At 43.9% G+C, this 23,437-nt stretch overlaps 1 protein-coding gene across 1 annotated transcript in view; it reads right to left on the reverse strand.

Annotated features, from left to right (window-relative positions):
• Positions 1 to 7,277, reverse strand: part of ADAM19 (ADAM metallopeptidase domain 19) — a 50,029-nt gene extending 42,752 nt beyond the window's left edge. The window contains exons 1-2 of the mRNA XM_018564131.1: positions 7,176 to 7,277; positions 5,040 to 5,110 (exon numbers count right to left, since the gene is read on the reverse strand). Coding sequence (XP_018419633.1) covers positions 5,040 to 5,089 — 50 coding nt within the window. The 5' untranslated portion in view covers positions 5,090 to 5,110; positions 7,176 to 7,277. The remainder of the gene's footprint in view (positions 1 to 5,039; positions 5,111 to 7,175) is intronic.
• Positions 7,278 to 23,437: the final 16,160 nt, after the last annotated feature.

Consider the following 23,437-nt stretch of genomic DNA (forward strand, 5'->3'; position numbering starts at 1 on the left):
CGCCCCCCCCCCCCCATTTGCAGTACTTTTCAGTCTTCCAGTCTGAATGTTGACCTGCATTGTTCGTACCCAGGCTATCAGGGTCCTGCCTGTAGTGCGGCATCACTGTACAATATGGGTGCAATTGTACAGTATGGGTGCATAGTTTGCACAGTTTGAGTGCAGTTTTACTGCACTGAGCACCACTCACATGTCATTATGTGAGAGTTGTCCAGTGCAGCAGTATGAGCCACCTACATTTGCTCCTGGCAATGGATAGAATGGACCTCTGATGCTATCAGACTAACATACAGACAGCTCTCCTTCAACAAAACCTGCCATGAAAGATGAATGTATGCCATCACTGCTGACCTTTTCTGGAAATGCTAGCTGTCATGCTGGTCCAATGCATTTGATTCTTTCAGAGTCAATGATCTGGAACAAGCATACAACAGGTTCTAAATGCTTGTTCTGTAACAGAAAATTCCCTGTAGCTGCATGGCAGCTAGCATTTCTAGCAAGAGGACAGCAATGGCAGTGTGCATATCGTTCCTTTGAAAGGCATCCTTTCAAATTGTTTTCCTAAATGGTTTCCTTTCCTTTAAATTGCTTTGGGTTGTTGGATACACAGCGATCCAACAGAGCACCCAAACCATCTCAATATAAGAAGACAGAGGGACCAAGATAATATGATTAAAAAAGGATTTTCAGAATCTCACATGTGTGTTTTCATCTTGGAAAGCTTTATGTGAACATAATTTCTCCTGCCAAGCCTGCTGAATGTAAGAGGTCTGCAGGAAGTTTAATCTAGCCTACAGAGATAAGTATGAGTCACGGAGACCCAGATTTCAGATTTACTTACCCGTCATGTAAAATGAAAAGCACAAGGAAGAAGATCAAGCCAGGCAATGTGGACTAAATGTGTTTATTCCTGTGCATTTCCTTCCCATTGCCTTTTTGGTGGTTTCAGTAAATAGATCTGAGAGTTTTTTCTACGTTAGATGTCTTTTGGTAGAAATAACCAAGATCGTTATTTTGCTTCAGACAGGAAGCTCTTAAGATCTTAATACATCTTTATTGATGAAAGGCTAAATTTGACACTTAGAAGGGATATTCTACTGAAAACGATTATCATTAAAAATAATACATATATAGTGCTGGTGATACAATTTATGGCCAATAGTGTGTGTAGACCTGACCATCACACCTGCAACCGTATGGCCAAAAGTATGCAGACATCCGCCCCAAATTATTGAATTCTTTTGTTTCCAGTGTAGGGCACTGGTAATGCTACAACATGCAATACAATTGTGCCCTTTCAACCTTGGGGCAAAAGTTGGGAAAGGCCCCTTTCTGTTCTACCATGACTGTGGCTCTGTACACAGAGACAGCTCCATGAAGACTGGGAAGGAGGAACTTTTGTAGCCTGCAAAGAGCACTGACCTTAACACTACTGAATACATTTAGGATGAACCGGACCACTGATTGGAAGCCAGGTCTTCTCATCTAACATCATTTCCTGACCTTGGCTGAATGGGCACACATTCTCACAGACAAACTCCAAAATCTTAGGGAAACCCTTAACAGAAGAGTGAAGGATGATATAGCCACATAAGGGGAAAGGGCTGGGGGGCAGCTAACTTCATATTAATCTCTGTAGCTTTTGGAACAGGATGTCCAACAAACTCATATAGGTGGTCACGTGTCCACAAACCTTTAGCCATGTACAGTAGTATATGTAACAAAGGTATATGCTTTTCAAATTAAATACTGTCATCTTGGAAAATGGAGAAGAATCGTATTGGACTTGAGATTAAACAAGAACTCCATGATTTCTAAAAATGAACCTTTGCTGTGGGACTACCCCCTGCACTGCAAGGGCTAAGTTATTGTTTAGTCACTCTAAGCATGGTCATTGAAATATCTTTTTATCTGTTTTTGTTAGCCCTGATGAAGGGGGATTTTGTGGACCCCTGAAACACATTGGCTGTTTTACAATATTGATGCTTTTAAATAAATCATTTTTCTGCACTCTGCCTGGGAGGTCCTTGTTTGTGTGAGAGCAGCCTCATCAAGAACATCCTAAGCATCCTGGAGAACAGATTCACTCACATAGTGTGAGTCCTTTGAACCAGTAAAGCTGTAGCACCTCTTTTTTCCAGTACAGATCCCTATAATACGGTGTGAATTTACAGCTGTTTCACATCACCTAGTTGCTGGCCGAGATCCTACTTCAGTTAGATTACAGACAAAAACCGTAAAGCTGACCCAAAATGACCCAAACACTGGACAGGATCATATTGTATTCTATTACACTCTACAGATGTAGAAAATTACATCTACAGCATGAGCTAGCCATTGGGAACATTTGTTCCGTAACATAATTATATTACATTTTGTGCAGAGAGATGAACATTACACCTTCCCAGCATAACCAGATAGCTGAATATAATACAATACTTTTATATTCTATTACAGAATCAGAATACTGCACCTCCCATAGTAGAGTTGTGTTATTAACATACTATAGAATGCCACACCTCCAACATGACCAGAACAATCATAAAACAACTCTGTTACAATCAACACTGCATGGCCCAAAAAAAGTTACATACTCTCAAGTCACTTTAGCTTTGATTACGGCATACATTCGCTGTGGAATAATTTCAATAAACTTATGCATTGTGACAGCATTTATTTCCATCCAGAGTTGCTTTGATTTTTCACCAAGATCTTGTAGTGATGATGGGAGAGTCGGACCACGGCATAATATCTTCTCCTGCACATCCCAAAGATTTTCAATGGGGTTCAGGCCTGAACTCTGTTGTGGCCAATCTATTTCTGAAAATGATGTCTCATGCTCCCTGAACCCACTCTTTCACAATTTGAGCTTAATGAATCCTGGCATTGTCATCTTGGAATATGCCCGTGTCATCACGGAGGAAAGAATCCATTGATGGAAAAAGCTGGTCATTCAGTATATTCAGGTAGACAGCTGACCTCATGTTTTGGGCACATAACATTGCTAAACATAGACCTGTCCAATTGAAGCAACCCCAGATCAGAACACTAAATCCAGGTTTCAATAGCCAGCCCGCTATTGGCTATTGCAATTGGAAATAGCCAATAGCAGACTGGCTATTGCTCCTGGCTGCTTACATTCACCTGTTGGCTGTGTAGGCTAGCTGGCAGGTGAATGGGGCTACGAGGGGAAGCAGGGTGCCGCAGAGGGGTGGTTGCTTGACAATTACTATTAAACTCTCAAGCAACCAGAAACTACAGTTATTCTGCACCTACCAATCCCTGTGGGTGCCGGATAACTGTGAGTTTACTGCAAAGGTTATAACATACCACAAAGATATCAGACTTATACAAAAACACTTATTAAGTGCAGTAACTTAGGGCTGGACAATTTCCGTTGCAATGGTGACAGGAAAAAATCCTCTAGCAACCAGAATTTTCTGCCCTCAAAGTGTTTTAAAAGCCAAGTCTTTTTTTGGATGAACTATGGAATGTTTAAAACCCCTGTCAAGTTTTTTTCTTATCACTGTATGTCCCGTTCCAATGTTAAGGTGATGTTAAAGTCTCAAGGTTTTTAAGCTATTTCAGAAGTTGATTAAAGGAGAACTATGAAGAGAGTGAAATGTAATCTTCCCAATGGTTTAGGGCTGCAACTAACTAATCGATTAATCGATAATGAGAACAGTTGTCAACTATTCTCGTTATTGATTAGTTGGTTGGATCCCCAGCTCTGTCCTCCAGGCTGGGAGGAGGGCACAGCAAGCAGTGGGCAGGTGCAATAGCCAGCCTGTTAATGGCTATTGCAATTTAAAATGGCCAATAGCAGGCTGGTTATTGCACCAGCCCACTACCTGCTGTATTTACATTCAGCTGCCATCTGCGGAACCTTGCCACTGCAGCTGTCATTCCCTGGCTGAAGCTATTTAAGCTACATGTGCTAACAATACAATTTAAAATGATAAAATGTGGGAAAAATAAAACTTTCAGTTTTGGCCTGACAAATTCTGCTGCGGGAGGTGCGTTGCAGTGCCATTCACCTCAAACGCAGCCCAAAGGCGAATCCCACCCACAGTGTGATCGCCCGCATTGGAACGCACGGTACCGCAATGCCGTGTGTTAAAGTAAAATGCGATTGCAAAAAATTGTGTATGCAGTTTTATTCTGAAGTAATCTTTTATGTTTGTAACACTGTATTTGTGTATTTTATTATAAATTAAGGATGGTATGTCATTTTTTTTATCTGTTTAATCGAAAAAATAATCAGCAAACTAATCGATTTTGAAAATAATCATTAGTTGCAGCCCTACAATAGTTAGAGACAACATGTGACACTTCAGCTGTCACACATCACATCTATTACTCGAGAACTGAGTGATCACAAACTGCTGATTGCTCAGCTCACAGCTTTTTCCTGCAGTGACTGTCAGTCATCACTCCCTGCAGGGATTCCCCTCTCTCTGTTCCTCCAGCACTCATTGGAAGGACAGACAGGGGAGGGGATGGGCATAGCGGGCTCTTGCTCTAGAGAGGCAGAGCCAGCTGTCAATCATGCAGCAGGGTGGATACTGACAATATTGTCGGGATCTTTCCCTACTGCAGCGCAGCTCTGCCCTTGTCATTGCCAACCACTGGGTGAGCAGGGATTAGGTAAGTAAAACATAATTTTCCTGTCCCCTAGGCATAAATGAAGAGTTAACCCTTGCAGTGCAAGGGAAAACGTTTACAGGGTTATTCACTAAAGGGTGAAGAGTTTGGAGAAGGCCGGAGAAGTAAACAATTTAGGACAAAAGAGCTGATTTGGAAAAATTCTCCTATTCAGCTCACTTTCCAGCTCAGCTATGTTGTCCTAGATTGTTCACTTCTCCAAACTCTTCACCCTTTTGTTAATAGACCTGTTATAGTTTTCATGGAAGTGGACCATAAGAATTAAAAACTCTGTCCTGAATAAGCCCAACCGAGCACTACACCTTCCAGAATGAGCGGGCTATATATATAATGTATATGTTACATATTTCATCTCTTATTTTCCTTGTACTCACTCGTTTCTTTGTAGAGATAGGATCAGTTCTCTTCCTTCTGCTTTAAGCATGACTTCTACATGTGCAGGGTACTAAAAATACAAAATGTCTGTACAGTAAATCCCTCCTATAAACATATTACATTTACTGTAGTCCAAACATTCTATAGTATAAGTGCAAAGAAAAGCCATGTAATGTCAAAAGATCTAAACTTGAAAGATATATTACCAGGGCACAGGAGACATCTAAAAGTCCCCCAAATGACATAATCTGTCAAAAAAGTGGATGTTCATATTGGAGCATGTGGTCTGTCAGTAGGAAGCTATGGGCATCACTGGCTTCTATGCCAGAATTGTATAACTGCCCTCTATGGTATGAATCATCACGTTCAATACACAGTGTATAGGACATGAGGATGCCAAAGAAAAATGTTCTTTAAAGGAGAACTATGGGGTCAGAGCTTTTCCCCATAGTTCTCCTTACAGCTCGCGGTATACTGAGACGCCGCAGCCGGAGCGGATCCCAACATCGATGTCTGGATCCGCCCAACTGCGTGAGTGACCGCTGGCCCTGCCTATCTAGAGGCAGAGCCAGCTGTACCCGCCCCCTCCCCCCGTCCGTTCCGCCAGTCAGCGCTGGCGTATCGGAGCGGGGAGGGGGGAATCCAGCCCCTCCCCTGTCACGGCAGAGAGCCGTGACAGGATCGAGAGGTGAGCGAACTCCGGTATATGTTCGCTCACCTCCCGATCTACTGAGCCGACCTGTGACAGTCTCATTGTCACAGGTCGGCTAGAACTATGAGGTGAGTGAAAAGCACTCACCTCATAGTTCTCCTTTAATAGGGTGAATGTATGTATATGTATGTAAATGGTTACCCAACAATATGGAATTCTGTGTTATATGGCTAATCAATGTATTTTGTATCTTTATAGAGATTGGATACTGCACAATCTTGTCTGAAGAAGCAGCCTAAAGGTGGCCATACATTGTGCGATTTGCGCACACGAACAGCCTTTCGAACGATAGTCAAACATGATATGATTTTAGTTTTTGATATTGTGATCTAAATTTTTCGATCAGTCAGGTTGGAAAATGTTTCTCTGAGCAAAGGAAAATTGATGAATCAGCAGGGTTTTCGTTCATCAAAAATCGTAGCAAGGACACAGCACATGCGCAAAAGGAAATTATTTCCATCGTTCCTCAAAAATGAGTTGGTTAGTATGGCTAAGGAACGATCTCCGAAATCGACATTTGACTATGCCTGATGGGGAAGTCTAGGTATAATCGAGTGAGGGTTCATGCCAGAAACGAAAAATTGCGACCAAAAATCTACCACCTTTTAGGCCAGGTTTACACCATTTTCCGGACCAGATGTGGAATGCAATGCATTGCGTTTTGCCACATTTTTGCCGTGTCCCGGAGCTGGGTGTTTTTTTTAGCTTAAAATTGGCTTTCAGGTGTGGTCCAGTGCTTTTGCATGCATTTGTATGCGTTTATGATGCATTTCCATGCGTTCCAGACCAGACAAAATGAGACATGCAGTATTTTTCTGGTCTGGTCTGGTCTGGAACAGATTGCGCTGGTGTGAACAGAGGCCAGAAATAGCATAGGGATACATTAGGATGCACTTTGGGTCCGGAAACAATCTGGTCTGGTGGAGACCTGGGTGTGTTGTGAACGGGCCCTTAGACTGAACAAGTACTTTCCCTTCAATCAAACGTCTGCTGTAGATCTGATGATATCATGGTCTGATGACTCAGATATGACTCAGATATTTTATATTTTGACATCAGCTGGATCTAATATTATATGGAATAGGGAGTAGGTGCAGATCTTTGTGCAACTTATGTGGACTGTAACAGTTATCTGAGCAATATGCCATTCATATGTTTTTAATATTTTTAATATTTACGTGAATACTGACTGTGTTTCATGAATACATTTTTTACTATAGGAATTTGTACGAAGCCATATGATACACTGATATTAAAAAATAGACACCTAAAAAGATCCTAACAATGTACAACTCCTCCTCCCTTGTAACACTGAATAATAGGATGACGTGTCCATTATATCTATGTTGCTTCATCCTAATAAAAAATGTTTCCTTTGCATACACTTTCAGATGTGTCTACCCATCAATTCAGCTTTACTCACCTTCAAGTTGGTATTTTCTATGCTTTGGGGTGTCAACCAGTGCGGTTCAATAACTTCAGAATGTGAGAAGATGTTGTCAAGGCGACTGGAAGGCTTACTGGCGGCTGTTATTAAGAAAATGAAAAAAGGAAAATGATTTCATTGTACATAGAAAGACACAGATATACAGCTGGTTTTCTGAAACACAAACCAAGGGAACACATTACTAAGAAGCAGTCAAGAAATGTCACTGTAATAGTATGAATATCCTCTCATAAAGTAAAATCATTTAAGGAGAACTATGAGGTGAGTGCTTTTCACTCACCTCATAGTTCTAGCCGACGTGTGACAATGAGACTGTCACATGTCGGCTAAGTAGATCGGGAGGTGAGCGAACACATACCGGTGTTCGCTTACCTCTCGATCCTGTCACGGCTCTCTGCCGTGACAGGGGAGGGGCTGGATTCCCCCTCCCCGCTCCGATCCGCCAGCGCTGACTGGCGGAATGGACGGGGCGGGTACAGCTGGCTCTGCCTCTAGCTAGGCAGAGCCAGCCGTCACTCACGCAGCTGGGCGCATCTCAACATCGATGTTGGGATCCGCTCCGGCTTCTCAGTATACCGCAAGCTGTAGCTCGCGGTATACTGAGCTTAGGGTGACGGGAGGACACTAGTTTGTGTCCTCCCGTTACCCTAAGGAGAACTATGGGGAAAAGCCTTAACCCCATAGTTCTCCTTTAAGAAAGCTTTAAAGCTGAACTCTGGGAAAAAAAAACTATATTCTGACAGTTGCTTTGTAAAAATACAATTCTTCTAACAGTTTTTGTCCCATATGGCTGCTGTTGCGTTCAGTATAAATCTTGCTGTCATTAATTCCATACACCACTGTAAACACTAAACTTCAGGTGCTGAAACTTACACCTGTGGCTTCTCCCTGCTGGGAGCCCGCTGTATGCTGCGGTTTGTGTCCCCTCCAATCCCCCCTGCTCCCCCTGTCTGTATCAGAAGAGGTAGCAGGGATCATAGGGGACACAGACTGCTGCAGCTGGCGCCCAGCAGGGAGGGAAGACTGGCTGTCGTACAACACCACTGTGACTCAGCAACCCCCAGCCCCGCAAGGTTTCATCCTCTGCTGATTGACAGCAAGCAGTGGGCGGATGCAATAGCCAGCCTGCTATTGACTATTGCCATTTGAAATAGCAAATAGCAGGCTGGCTATTGCACCAGCCCACCAGCTGCCGGCTGCAGAATCTTGCCACCGGCACCTGTCGTTTCCTGGCTGAAGCTATTCAAGCGCCATGTGCGCTTGGACAGCTTCTTTGAAGTGGAAAGGTGACACTAGGGGTCTAAAAGACCCATAAAGTAACCTTAACGAGAACCTGCCACCTCAAATGTGCTATCACATAGGGGGCCTGTGAGCCCCTCTATGTGATAGCAATGAAGAAAAAAAAAGTTTTAAAAAGTTGAATGAATTAAAATAAAAATACCCCCCAAAAATGTAATGCCCCCCGCGAGGTGGTGGATAGTCCCTCGGTGTCCTTACGTCTAATGCAGCTGCATTAGACGTAATGACATCACGGGCCCTGATGAATGCCATTAGTAAATGGGGAGAATTCCAGTTATTTCAAATATTAATCCTTGGTAGCCCCACTGCAAGGGTTAATATTTTAGAACTCCAGGCAAAATTTTTTTTATTAACACTTGCAGTGGGTCTCCCCAGCAGTGCTAGTATTAAAGTATATCTAAACACTCTTTTTGGGTTTTTTTTGCAGTTATCTACTGCTAGCAAACAGTAGATATATGCAAAAACATTTAAAAAAATAAAAAAGTTACCAAAAAGGCAATTACTTACCTCTGTCTGCGTCGCTTGCACCCGTCCGAAGATCTGAAGCTTCTCGAGTGGCTGAACAGGATGATGGGGCGAGCGCATGCACAGTGGAGATCTTCCACGGGGAGAAGAGGAGAGACACAGCGCAGGTGAATGCATGTAGCCGTGAGCGTACACATCGGACAGACACCGTGGGTAGGGCCGGATTCACTCTCTCTGCTGCCCCAAGGCCAGGTTCCTAAATGCGCCCCCCTCGCCATCGCCGAGATCACTAGTACAAAACAAGCGGCGGCTTCCCCACTGTACATTTAGCCCTACGTGCCCAAAGCAGGGCTAAATGTAGAAAACAACTACCCGCCCGGCGACCAGAACTGCATGGTCTTTTCCGGGAGATAGGAATTCCGGGAGATAGGAATTCCACACCCCTGCTGCCCCTCTACTCCCTGCTGCCCCAAGGTCAGGCCTTGATTGGCCTTGTGGGAAATGCGACCCTGACCGTAGGACTCGAGGAGTCTGTGCTGGATGGATCAGACACCAGCTCCAGCGCTGGAGGGACGTCTCAATACAAGTGGAAGAAAGAAGACGATTGGATCAAGCGGCATCATTTAAGGTAGGTCCTTAAAACAGCATTGGCGGCGGGGGGGAGGGGGACAAAAACATTTGTGACTTTAATCTCACTTTAAGTGCTCGTTTTGGTCTAGGGAGTAAAATAACAGTTATACTCACCCTTTCCTCTGAGGCTGCCGGCTGTAACACTGCTCCCACCAGCATGTCTCCACCTCCAGCGAAGATATATATTCCTCTGCATCCTCACATCCTATACATTGCGCATAGAACTTGATGATTCAGGGATCATAGACCATTCCAGAGGAGAGGGGCTGGAAAGACCAGTCTAAGAGCTGGCACAGCTCAGAGGATCGGATAAGTATAACTTTTTTTTCCTCACTAGACCAAAATGAGCAGTTAACCCTTGCAGTGCTGGGGAGCCCCACTGCAAGGGTTCATTCAAAATTTTGCCTAAATTTCTTCTTTAAGAAAATTAACTCTTGCAGTGGGGCTACCCCCTCACTGCAAGGTTTTATTTTTCTATATAACTGGAGCACTCCCCATCTACTAATGCCATTCATCAGGACCCGTAAAGTAATTATGTCTAAAGCAGCTGCATGAGACGTGAGGACGCCGAGGGACATTCCACCACCAGGAGAGGGGAGATTTAAGTCTTTAAATAACTTGAGTTCTGATAAAAACCTCCCCGATAGTCAGCATGTAAAACAGATATTTCTCTTTCTTCTCCATTCTAGCAAACTTGAACATTTCACCCTAAAACTAGTGTCATAATGTATATGGAGCATACGCTCCACACACGCTGCTAACAGGGGGATATTGGAACACACTTCTTCAATAAACAGAGCTGTCCTGATAACCAAGTCCATATGAACAATTATTTCCATGAGACCCATTGAAAATATAAAGCAAAGTGATATTACACAGCAAACAATGGCGGACATATTACCATACTGGCAGCGGGCCAGCTGGCCGAGTCTGTCCTAATAAACAAAGTATCTGTTCTCCAGCACACGTCTATGTAAAATAACATAAAGTGGGCCTCTCACAGAAGCAGCAGAGGCTCCCAATTGTGGGCTTGGCCAAGATTGCTGTGAATGCGGCCTGTTGTTTCTAGAGACCTCGTCCAAACCTGACTGCTATAGAAGAAGCTCCAGTTCTCCCCATTTACTAATGGCATGCTTCATCCCTGAACCCTTTCACTGCGAGATACGTTTCTGCGTTCTTTGCACACGTTAAGATGCGCATTTTCGGCCTGTAGATTACCTAACACCCCAATATCATTATATATTTCCTGAAAGCAGATGGTGGCAGTTGCAATTTTTTTAAATGATATTAGCGCAACTGTTTATCAAACCCGAATTTCCAGCAAAAAAACACTAAAAGAAAAACTCCAGGAAAAATTTTATGCATATAGTGCACATAAGCAATGGGGGGAATTTATCAAAACAAGAGCAGACAGAATCTGGAGCAGTTGCCCATAGCAACCAATCAGCTAGCTGCGTTCAGTCGCTCAGCCGCTGCGAGGTGATTCAGATGCCGAGCTGTTTTTGCTCGTTTTTCAATGCAGAGAAGTCTATGGGACCCAAACCGCACGACAACCGCCCGAAAATAGCTCCTGCAGCGATTTCGGTCACGCGACAAACCGCAGAGGTGTGAGCAGCCTCCATTGACTTCAATGCTAATCTGTGTTTTGCGCAATATTGCGCGACTCAAACCGCGAGATAAAATCGACTAGGTGTGCAACGGCCCTTAGCAAACCGCCGCTGAACGCTGTGCTGCAAGTCAGTGCCCAGCGGTGCTAACTTAGCACTCGCAGCGGAAGTGAATGTGGCTGTAGAGCGCTGAGTGTGACGTGCACAGTAGGAGAAGGTGGGGACAGAGCACCAGCGGCCATTGTAACTGTGGGCACACCTGGCAGCGGTGGAGAAGGGTGCCCCCTGGGCCCTGATGGAGCAAATCACAATTCAGTGTGGAAACCTTGAATTTATTGTTTTGGTGGATGGGTGTGACAAAAAACTGACAGTAGAAATTGCACTAATTGCAGAGTTCAACACTGAATCTTCCCCCATTTTGCTTTGAACTGTGCAGGCGAAGCGTTCCGTGAAGCTGCTGCAGCGAACTGAAGAGATGCAGAACAGCTACTCGGCTCTTGGCTAAGCAACTGAACGCCACTATGGTCTCACTTGTTGCCTGGAACTGCTCTTTAAAGCTCTTTAGTTAAACCATAAAAGTGTTGGAAATACAACAGCTTATACTAATGTACTGATATGCTTTTTAAGCAGTAGATGGCGCTGTAGTGCAATGCCAGTCCATGCTAGTTTTCTATATGCATGCTTATACCTATGATATACAGCAATTTTTCTTATCTACATGTTTCCTGTATAATGCTGTATTCCCCTTTACATGTATACAACGTTCTTCTAAGAAGGTAAAACTCAATTTAACATTCCTCAACATCTCAGTGCATCAACTAAACACATGACCAACAAAAGATGTACCAGATAGACAGACAGAGAGACAGACAAAGAGACAGACAGAGAGATAGAGAGATAGATAGATAGATAGATAGATAGATAGATAGATAGATAGATAGATAGATAGTAAACACGCACATGCCTTGCTGCCCTGACCATTGAACGCTGCTCTGATGATGAGAAATTTCTGCCTGACATTAGCAGTTTTATGTAAAGCTGAACTTCAGGCAGGTATAAAAGACACTATTTCATGCAGCTTCGTAGTTATTAATACACCAATAATTGTATTTTTGTAAATGCAAGCAATGTATTACTTTAATTTAACTTGATATCAGCCTCCTGTACAGCAGAACTCGGAGAGAAGGAAGGAAAAGCAGCACAAGGAGCTAATCAGGTGTGTTGCAGCGCTAGGAGCAAGCTGATAGAATGAGAAAGCAGAGTGACCGAGATGAGCTCATCGGTGTGCTGCTTTTTCTTTCACTGTCCAGTCACAGGGTGTCCAGGATGTGGAGGAGACCTTTAAGTGAAACTGTAGCACAGAATGATCAGGTCCCTGCCAGACATGGATGGGATGTGTGGCAAAGCTGTGTGAATCTCAGTACTGGTTGGACAGAAATACAAATCCCTTTAAGCAGGTAGAACAGCTCACTCATCTGTGTGTTTAGGCGTTTGACTGAAGTTCGGCTTTAAATTGGTCATTTTACTGCTTAGCAGGCACCGAGACTAATACGCTGACTTCTTCAGAACTGGTCCTGTTATAGATAAGAATTATAACGGAAGGCAAACTTCCTTCCTAACCCGATAGATCAGAGTTTAATTCTGACATTGATGTTATGCTGCCCGTTATCCTGGTCCCTAAATCCCTATGGTTGCCACTCTCATTTTCAGAGTCAAACAATAGGCCAAGTCTTCCTATGTTCTGTCCCTTCTAGTTCTCAGAGCAGAAAGCTACACAGCACAGAGCCGTATAATGAGAGGCTGCAGTCCCACCTAGCAAAATGCCTGCTGATCTGCAAATTATTACAGATAACTCAGATTAAGGCCAATTGGGTGGAATTTCTGGTTATACCAGAGCTGCAGTATGTTCTGGATACTTGCTGGACTTGCTTGGACTACAAACAAGGGCGCCATGCCCTTGTTTTTGGCGTCTATATAAAAGGCAGCGGCCTGGTACTGAGAGGCCCAGGGGCTGTTATCACTATAAAGAGGGCTGATCTAGTCTGTTTAGTTGGCTCATCTTTAAATAAATCTCAGCAGTTCACACATAATAAGTCTGCAGCGGTATTTCATTCAAGTAAAGGACACAGAGGAGGTGACAGGGCGGCCATGACAGGTGTGACTATGCTGCGCGTTCAGAGACTCGTAGAGAGACCCCTGGAGATTGTGTTTAGATGTGGCTGGTCTGTTCCCTGTCCTCCCACACTCACTGTGTGAATTCTTCATCTCTCCTTCTAAATATAGTGTGCTATATATTACACCCAGGAACACACAGCCACTGCCTGCCCAGTTATATATACACAAAGGCTCTATGGACAGAACACGTGCTCTCCAGCGGCCTTATTTCATAAAACGCACGTGAAAACAGCGATAATGCATAGCACCCAATCAGAATTCATCTGTTTATAGATCAGCAGGATAGTTGTTTGCTGAGAGTTATAATACTTTGTATACAGTCATCGTACAATGAGCTGATCTATTGCAGAATACATGTGTTTATTGATGAAGTACAAATAGGAATGGCGTGCGAAGTAGTAAAGTCAGATTTCTTAAAGCTGGGCACAAAAACTTTTAAATATATTCCTTAGTGGTCACAAAGGACCGAAATTCACTCTGTGCGCACTTAATGCCTTTTCAAACCCAGATATTACCTTGCAAGGTCCCATTCAGACCTATGAAAGCCTCACAAATTCCTCCATGAGTCTCAAAGGATCTCCTTCCAAGCAGGGAGGTGCTGTATAATCCAATGACAGCTGCCACCATCCAAGAGTCTGGATCCGAGTGAAGTCATCCGCAGGTAATCGCAGAATGTGCGATTACTTGCGAAAAACTGCAGGTGGTGGTGGCAGCTGTAATTAGATTATACATTGCCCCCCTGCACACAGGAGATGGAATGAGTCTCATGAAGACTCACACAATCCAGCCCAATTTGCGTATGTGCATGGGGCCTAAAAGTAGCCTGACATCATCATTGTGCTGTACATAGCCTGTACAGAGAGCCCCACCCACTACAGGCTGCCTGCAGAAAACTTTGGGACGAAGGGGCGGAGACAAGACCACTCACTCTGCAAAAACAGAGAAATCAGCAGTGACTGGTCTTTATTATAGGAAGTGTCTGCAAAAAGGTTTTACACTGGATCACTGCACAGAATCACTGCACAGAACTGGAAGAAATACACAAAGTTCACCACCATGTTTCTTGTATGTAGACAATATTTGCTTATCCTGGAGTTCAGCTTGAAAGCTGGTTTTGTCTGTGGATCACTGTACAGAACTGCTGTGTGCTTATATTTACTCATGCAGCCTTTGTTAGCATGCATGTGTCTGAGAGTGCGTTCAGTTTGTTTAGATTGTAAGCTCTGCTGGGGACAGGGAGTGGTGTGATTAGCATGCCCAGCTATGGAATATGTTGGATTTATATAAATGGATTATTGAAGAATATAAACAGACACATATTTTACATGTGATTATGAAGTCATAGGGCAGATTTAAATGTTGATAAATACTGCCTTATGTATTACAACACAGTGCTGCTCAAATACATGCGCTTGAACGCAAAAGACTGTCTGCAATGCGAACTGCTGAACTGCTGCGTCCTATTGCGAAAGTAATTGCAATGGGTCTCTCCCTGCACTGCAAGGGTTAAATCTTGGTTTATGCCTAGGGTACCAGTAAAAAGGTAGACTTTTACTAACTCTATGCCTCGCTCCCCCAGCAGTCTGCGTTCTCCACTTCCTCATGACATTGTGGGTGGTCCCTCAGCATCCTCACGTACAATGCAAGGCTATTGGCCCTGCATAGTAGTATATGACATCAAAGTACCTGCGACTGCAGGACCTCGTGGCATAGAGTGGAAGGAGCCCGGGGGAGTGAGGATTAGGTAAATGAAAGTGATTTTTACTGGAAGCCTGGCCATAAGCAATCATTTAACCCTTGCAGTGCAGGGGAAGCCTTATTGCAAGGGAGGATTTTTTCTTCTTCCTGGAGTTATGCTTTACCTTTAGGCCAGGGGTGGGCAAACTAAGGCCCTCCAGCTGCAGGGGAACTACAAATCCCATGAGGCATTGCACGATTTTCACAGCTACAGGCATGACTCCCAGAGACAGATGCATGATGGTATATGTAGTTTCACCACAGCTGGAGAACCAGAGTGTACACACCCCTGCTTTAGGCCTCATTCACACGGATGGGCACAGCCATACAGCCCACACCAGAAACCTGCTTCCGGGAGGGAAAAGTGCTGTGTGTAGCCCTGCACACCTCTATGATAGGACGCAGCTCCACGCTGACCCGAACTTGCACATTCATACAGTTACGGATGCAAGCACTTGGAAGCAGACTGCCTGCATCCAAAAGCATGCATTCGTACCTGTACAGGTGTACATGTCTGTCTGAGCCTGCCTAAAACCAGGGATGGGCAACTCCAGCCCTCCAGCTGTGCTTTAGCTGCCAATCGCATGCCTCGGCCTCTGGGAGTCATGCCTGTAACTGTCAGTCTTGCAATGCCTCATAGGGCTTGTTGTTCCACAACAGCTGGAGGGTCAGAGCTGCCCACCCCTGCCTCAAACTGTGTTCCAGGAAAACAATGACCGCCTGCCGTAGAATCAGCTAATGTGATCTGCATGACTAAAACCAGGCCACTGTGTGTACATGGAGGATATATATGACAGATCACATATACGCATTATAAATAATGTATGAAATGATACACCGTGTTCTGAATGTATAATAAATATTGACATATACTATCCACCCAGTGTACCGGGGTACTCCATGCATGTCAACGTGGAACTGCAGCTCTTATGGAAACGTTGTACATAATAAATATTAGCTTGCCAATAATCTCCCCCAATACATAACATAATAAAGAAATCGGGAAATTGGACGAGGAACGCACAGCTTCCATACAGAGTTCTAAGGTCCTGTCCAAACTAATGGTAAAAGAAGTGCCTGGTGACATCTCAGCACCCAGGTCTCCTGTCATTGGGGCACAGTCAAACATCCCAAGCAACATGCAGCCAGTATGCAGCCTGACATTATTGTACTTTCCTAGGTGAATTTGGGAAAATAGAATTACCCCCTCCAATCTAGCCCCCCTCTCCCCTCCATTCTATACTTACATTTGGGCAAATGCTCCTCCCCCTCTGCCAGTGCGAGTGTACTATCCGTACCCCGTACTGCTGTGTAGCGCAGCCCTGCGCTCTAAGTTTTCAATTGTGCTCCCAAATGGCGAGCACTCATTGGTACCAATTAGAAGCACTTTTGACCGCGCTGACCCAATGAGAAGCGTTTCTCATTGGTCGTCGTAGTCATGTGACTGTGCTGACCAATGAGTGCTCGTCATTTGCATTCAAAATTCAGAGCGCAGGGCTGCACCACACGGCAGTATGGGGTACGGACTGTACACCCGCACCAGCAGAGGGGAAGGAGTGTTTGCACAAAGTTAAATATAGCAGGGGGGTAGGAAGGCGCCAGATTGGAGGGGGTAGGAAGGCGCCAGATTGGAGGGCGTAGTTCCATTTTCCCAAATTCACCTGGGAAAGTGGAATTACCCATTAACTTTATCTGCTTCCTCCATCAGGTTCAGAGACTGTTTGAGTTTCAGGTGGAGCACGTGCGGAGTAATACAAACACTGGGTGCTCTTCTGCATCCAGCACCCATGTCAAGCAAGCTGTTGGGTCGCCATACACGTTACATTCTAACCATACAATCTCTACAATCAACTTTAGATCTACCAAAACTACGTAATATGAGCACCTACCTGAACTATGCAATCAATCTGCATCCAAACAGGCAGACCCTTGTACTACATAGTTGTTGGTAGATCTAAAGCAAACTGTATAATCTGATTGTGACGTGTGGGGAGCTCTAGGGTGCATTCAAACATGTGCGGAAAATGAGCGCATGGTAAAACTAAAATGTGCCATGCATTACCACAATGCATGGGTCTATGTGTCTTTCCCTTTACTTTAAATGGCATCCCATTGGCTATATACTATTTTTAAAAATCCACCTGCGTCCTGTGCCATAGCACCTTGCATCGTACAGATGTAAATATTCAGTGCGTTGTTGCGTGCTGCGCTATTGTAACATAAACATTATGCTAATACGTTGTTTTTCACATGCTGACAGAGTGAGCTGCCTTCAAACAATGCACCTCAATGCATAAAGACACAAGTGAATGGGCCCCTATAGACATCTTCTATAGTTTTATGATCTCATATTATATGACACGTTCGCCCTAATTATATCATGGCAAACAGTCCTCGATTTCCAGGAACAGTCCCTAGCTCAGCACACTGGTCCCTAGAAATGATGCTCAGCACTGATCACCCAGCACAATCTCTTCTCTTCCATTCAGGGTTTGTTATTTCCTCTTCTAGTATTGATACACACACAGGCTTCCTAAATAAATATTTAGTTCCTGGCAATATATACAATGAACTAGAACTCCTATATAGGACACTTTAATATTAGGTGGATCTCACTTTGGCAGAAAAGTGTCCCCGGAAATGGGTTTTTACAATAAGTCAGCCGTGACATTAAACAATGTGTACATTAAAAAGGAACCTGTTAGCTGCCGGATGCAGTATCCAGAGGCTAATCCTCATCCTTCCTTACCAAGTCCTTACCAAGTCACTGCACAAGTGCCCAGATTGCTCCAATAATGGAAGTATGACAGCCCGGAGCTTGCACCTTCACAATCAAGTCAACATCTGCAGCACCTCTGCTCTGACAGGTTCTCTTTAAGTCACTAGTAGCTCACTCATTCCCATACAGTGTATATATGAAATGCACATCAGTCCTGTGTCTGTCCCCTCCCCCCTATACACATGTATGTACACATGTTACCCTGGAGTGTGATAATAAGCGCCACCATGGCCACAGTGATGAGGATGATGGGATAATGAGACAGTCATTGTTCTATGGAGCATGCAGGGAGTGTTTACCATCCACTTGCCTGTCAGAGAGGGAGGATCAGGTATCAGCAGCAGCAGCGTCATCCCCATCCATATCCAGACTCAGCTGCCAGCCGGAGCACTATTTATACCGCAGCTCCCCGACCTCCGTGCTGTGCCTGGGGCTGGGCTCAGGAGCTGACAATCCATGTCTGTGATAACATAAAGGAGACACAGATATAACAACCAGATGGCGGGGGGCGGCAGGGTTGGTTTGAATTTTTTTATTTCTTTCTTAATTTCTTTAACTTTTTTAATACTTTTTTTATTTTATTTTACTTTTTTTTATTTTTTTTACTTTTTTTAAAATATGTATTCATGTTATTTTCCTTTACTTTTTTATTATTTTGTTTATCACTTTTAAAATTCTTTTATTTATTTTATTATTTCTTATCTTTTACTTTTTTTACATTTGTATTTATTTTATTACTTTTAACTTTTTATCAATTTTTATTATTATTTTTTTTAATGTATATTTTATTATTTTTTTCATTTGTTTTTTCTTTCACTTAACTTTATTGCTATCACCCATGAAATGATTGCCATGGTCTTGGGTCCCCCAGAACAGCAGGGGACCCCAAAAACCATGGTGGGGAGGGAGGGAGGCAGCCAGCGGGGACAGAGGTAGTAGAAGGTGGGGGCGGCAAGAGTGGACCTGCAGGCTTATTACAAGTGATCTCGGCAGCATCTCCGGGATCACTTATACTAAACGAGTTGCAACTTCTCCGCTGTACATTTAGCCCTGCTTGCCCGAAGCAGGGCTAAATGTAGAAAGAAAAAAACACCCGCCTTCCTGCGGCTGTGCCGCCCCTCTACTCCCTGCCGCCCCAAGGCCAGGCCTTGTGGGAAATTCGGCCCTGTGAATATACTGTATATCCATAAATAAATAAATGCAGACTTGCTGTAATTGTGCAACAACATTGTGAAGCTTGGCAAGTCTGCAATAGTTTAGCAAGTCATTTTCAAACTTGAACCTCAATTGTTTGCTATCAGGGTCTGGGTAAGAGAGGGTTATGATCCTTGTCAGCTTTTTTGCCACCTGTATCCCATTGGAGAGGTTTCTCTTCACTTTTGTCTAATTGCACAACAGGAAGTAAGAGGAAATCTCTTTAAAGTGAGGGAAATCCCTGATGGTCATCAGGGTCTCTAGAACTAGTGTCCCCATTGGAAGATTTCCCGTCTATTCCTGTTCTGGTGACATCCCACAATTTGGGATCTTCTTTCACTTTCAGTGATAACGGTCTCCTGTACAGAGAGTGTGAATCTCCCTGATGGAGACATGGACAGCAAGAAAAACCTGATAAGTGTTGTAATCCCTCACCAACAAAGAGTTGTGGCTTCATTAGCACTTTTATAAGCCTCTACTACCAAAATAAACTGGGTTATCCATCGGCCAACATATTTTTTATTACACTGACTTGCGGTGTTTGTGCAGTGTAGTGTACACTCCTGGCATCTGTAAGAATGGAGCTGGGTACCAGGATGGATGTAGCTCCAACCCTGTGGGGCAGCACAGTGCCTTGCAGCACAGGGGTCCTTAGTTGAAATCCCATTCAGGACACTATCTACAAGGAGTTTGCATGTTCTCCCTGACCTGTGCTTGTGTGGGTTGCCTCCATAGACATGCTGGAAGGTTAATTGGCTCCTGTTCAAATCGGCCCTTGTATGTATGTGAGATAGGGACCTTAGATTGTAAGCTCCTTGAGGGCAGGGACTGATGTGAATGTACATCAGTCCACTATGTAAAGTGCTGCGTAAATTGTTGGCAAATAAATAAACACATGGTGCAGTTGTAATATCGCCAGTGGCTGCCCAATGATGAACCTAGGAGAAAACCAGGAGATGTTAGCAGCCATCATGGACGGTAGACATGTGCACTGCCAAAAAATTCGTTTAGTTTCGTTTCGTTTTAAATTCGGATTTGTGTTACCGTATATACTCGAGTATAAGCCGTCCCGAATATAAGCCGAGGTACCTAATTTGACCCAAAAAAACTGGGAAAAACGGAGCAATGACATCACTGGAGGAGGGCACACTAGAGGGTAACATGACATGATGTGTAAGTATGCTGTGCATGTTAATACATAATGGCAGATGCTCCGGGAACACACAGGAGATTTACTTCTGATCTAATATTAAAATATAACTATACTTTTATACAGTTACCCTTTAGTTTACCTTCCTCCCCCTCAAAACTCTTGCCGCTGTCCCCGTCCCCAAAGTATACTTACCTGTCCACACTCCTGCCAGCCACTGCTGCAAATGTGGATATACTATTTCTAGGTGATATGTAATTACCGGTATATCAAAGATCATTGCTTTATAATACAATATGATGCAAGGTGATTTATCTTTGCGGTTTGATATGATATGCTACTTATATTAAATATACAGTATGTATACTGTCACTGTGTGATATAATATAATGTTGCTGTGTGACATACTGATGCTGCAAAAAATACTGCCTCTGGAACATACAAGCTGGTGTTACTGATAAATGATATGATAATGTCATATCATGTGATAAAATAAACTGTTGGGTGATACAGCCTCAGTTTGACCTGTACTGGCATGATATGGAAATAGATAAAGTCACTCTACACACATGGCGGGGTTGTTCTAAACTTTGCACCCCAAAAACATCACCCTGATTTGGCTACTCCACCCACTGAGCCTATCAGGAAGCCCCATGCTCCCTTGTTACCAGGTCAATCAGGAAGCCGGGGGGCAGGTAATAAGGAAGCTGGGCGGCGAATCATTACCTGCCCCCTGGCTTCCTGATTGGCCGGGAAGCCAGCTCCGTGCTCCCGGGTGACGAGGGAGGGAGTACTCGCCCAAATACTCGGTATCAGCACCGATACTAGTCTCGGTATGGGTGCATCCCTAGATGTGCGAGAGGGGGTCTCTGATGTGAAAGGGGGGACTCTGATGTGAAAGAGGGGGACTCTGATGTAAAAAGGGGGCTCTGATGTGAAAGAGGAGGGTTCTGATGTGAAAATGGGTGACTCTGATGGGAAAAAGGGGATTCTGATGTTTAACCCCTTCGTGACTGACGACGTACAGTGTACGTCGCCAGCATCGGGGCTGTTTAAACAGACTCCCGGTGACTTTTGCCGCCGGGACTCTGTTTAAACATGTAGAGCCGACTGTCGGCTTTACAACAGAAGCGATCCTGGCGACTTACCTATACATCTTAGGCTGGGGTGCCCCAACATTTTCAGGATTTTTGAAGGGTGCCGTGACTAAAAAATGTTTGAATAACCCCCTAACCTTAGCTCTAAGGAATCCCATACACATGCCAATTTTCTGCCAGCTTCAACTAGTTTTCAGTTGCCAAAGCAATTAAATTGATCTAACTGGATAGTACGCCTGCCTCACAACTGGCAATGCTAAATACAGAGATAGTTATAAAACAGGCCAGGACAAAAACACATTAGAAACTCTATTTAAATGTGTCATATATGAGCAGGGGAGAAGTCAGGCAGAGCTGACAACACTGCTTGGGTGGGATTTCAGTGCATCTGAGGCAGTTTTGCCAACTGAAACAGGAAGTGAGGTGTTCACTGGCTTCCTGGCAGAATTAACATGCATTTCTCCGTATTTGCAGACAAAACAGGGGACATGTGAAAGTATTACAGACAGGTTCTGCATAAGCTTTTTTTTTACATTTAAACTTAAAGCAAAATGTTTCTATTAAACTTGAGTATGCCTTCTTTACAATCGTTGGAAGATCCCACTCAGTGTTAATATATTTATGAAATGTCTGCATTTATCTCAGTCCTCCTGTTGGGAAGATTATAATGGAAATAACAAGCTGAAACTTGTCTGTGTCTATGGCAGCTGCTGAGACAAAATTAAAATAGATGAGTGACTTTAGACAGACGCTGTGGCAGCAAGCTTAACTCAAACAGTTCTCATCAGAGACAATGGATGTTTCAAAAGGCCGTATAGATCACAGGTGGGCAACTCCGGCCCTCCAGCTGTATTTTAACTACTAATCCCACTCATGACTGTAACTGTCAGTCTTGCATATCTTCATGGGACTTGTAGTTCCACAGCAGCTTGAGGGCCAGAGTTAAGGTGGCCATACACTTTACAACCATCGCAAGACCTTAGTCTTGCGATGGTTGTAAAGTAATTTAAAAAAACGTACGATCTGCCCATCTTGGACAGGCAGATCGTACTTGCGTTGACCGCAATGCTGAACGGGCAGTGTGCGCGTGCGCACACCGGCCCGTGCGGCATTGATCTTACGATCATGCTAAAAACCAGCCGAAAATCGTACGATTTTCGGCTGGTTTTCTAGCATGCTCCTTAGACAAAAACGTGCGACCGTACAGTAAAAACGGTTGCACGCCTTCCATACACACCGGAATGTAATTGGTAATGTGGTCAGTTCCTTGAAACTAATCAAGTTGTCCCAATCCCTGTCAACTGTCTGCACAGCTTGGTCTACATGTAACTGTGGAGAAAATTTTAAATAAAGGCACGTGAAATAAAAAATGAAATTTATTTAACAAATAATATGTTTACATGTGTAAAAGGTCCTTTAAAAAAAAAAAAAAAGACACCCTGCAAAATACTTGCCAGTCTAGCGAGCAGTGACTCTCTTGCAGAGCTTGCAGGGAATCTTTAGCGAATGACACACTTCCCCATGTGTCTGTAAACCTTGTAGAGGTTAGAAATCCCAAATTCATATATAATACTCTGCTATCAAGTCAGTACACTGGTGAATCACTGGTGAATTGTTCTCCCTTCACCTGCTCTAATACATAGAAATAGGAATTTCTACCTAGAGACCCATTCATACGTTATCATGGATAGCTTCAAATAACAAATGAAAAAAGTAGACATAAAACATCCGCTGGAAGCGGTTATACTGCTGCAGCCGTGTTCTTGGTACCATTTTAAACACCCACCGATTGCTGGTTAAATACAAGTGATCCGGCGTCTGTACAGGGTCATCTCCGAGCCTGACGAAGGGGACCCTGTGTGGCCCCGAAAGCGCTTGCCAATGAGAGAAAGCATCTGTCAATAAATTATGATTATTATACAGGATTTATATAGCGCAGCGCTTTACAATATAAGGAAGACATTACAATCACAATACAATTCAAGACAAGATGGTGAGGAGGGCCCTGCCCCTGAGGGCTTACAATCTAATGAGCATCTAATTTCTGTTATTATTGTTGTTGGAGTGCTGATGACGTCTTCCTTTTTGTCCTTGTGTGGTGGCGC

This window comes from Nanorana parkeri, unplaced genomic scaffold, assembly GCF_000935625.1.
Source record: "Nanorana parkeri isolate BGI_ZX_2015 unplaced genomic scaffold, ASM93562v1 scaffold729, whole genome shotgun sequence".
NCBI lineage: Eukaryota > Metazoa > Chordata > Amphibia > Anura > Dicroglossidae > Nanorana > Nanorana parkeri.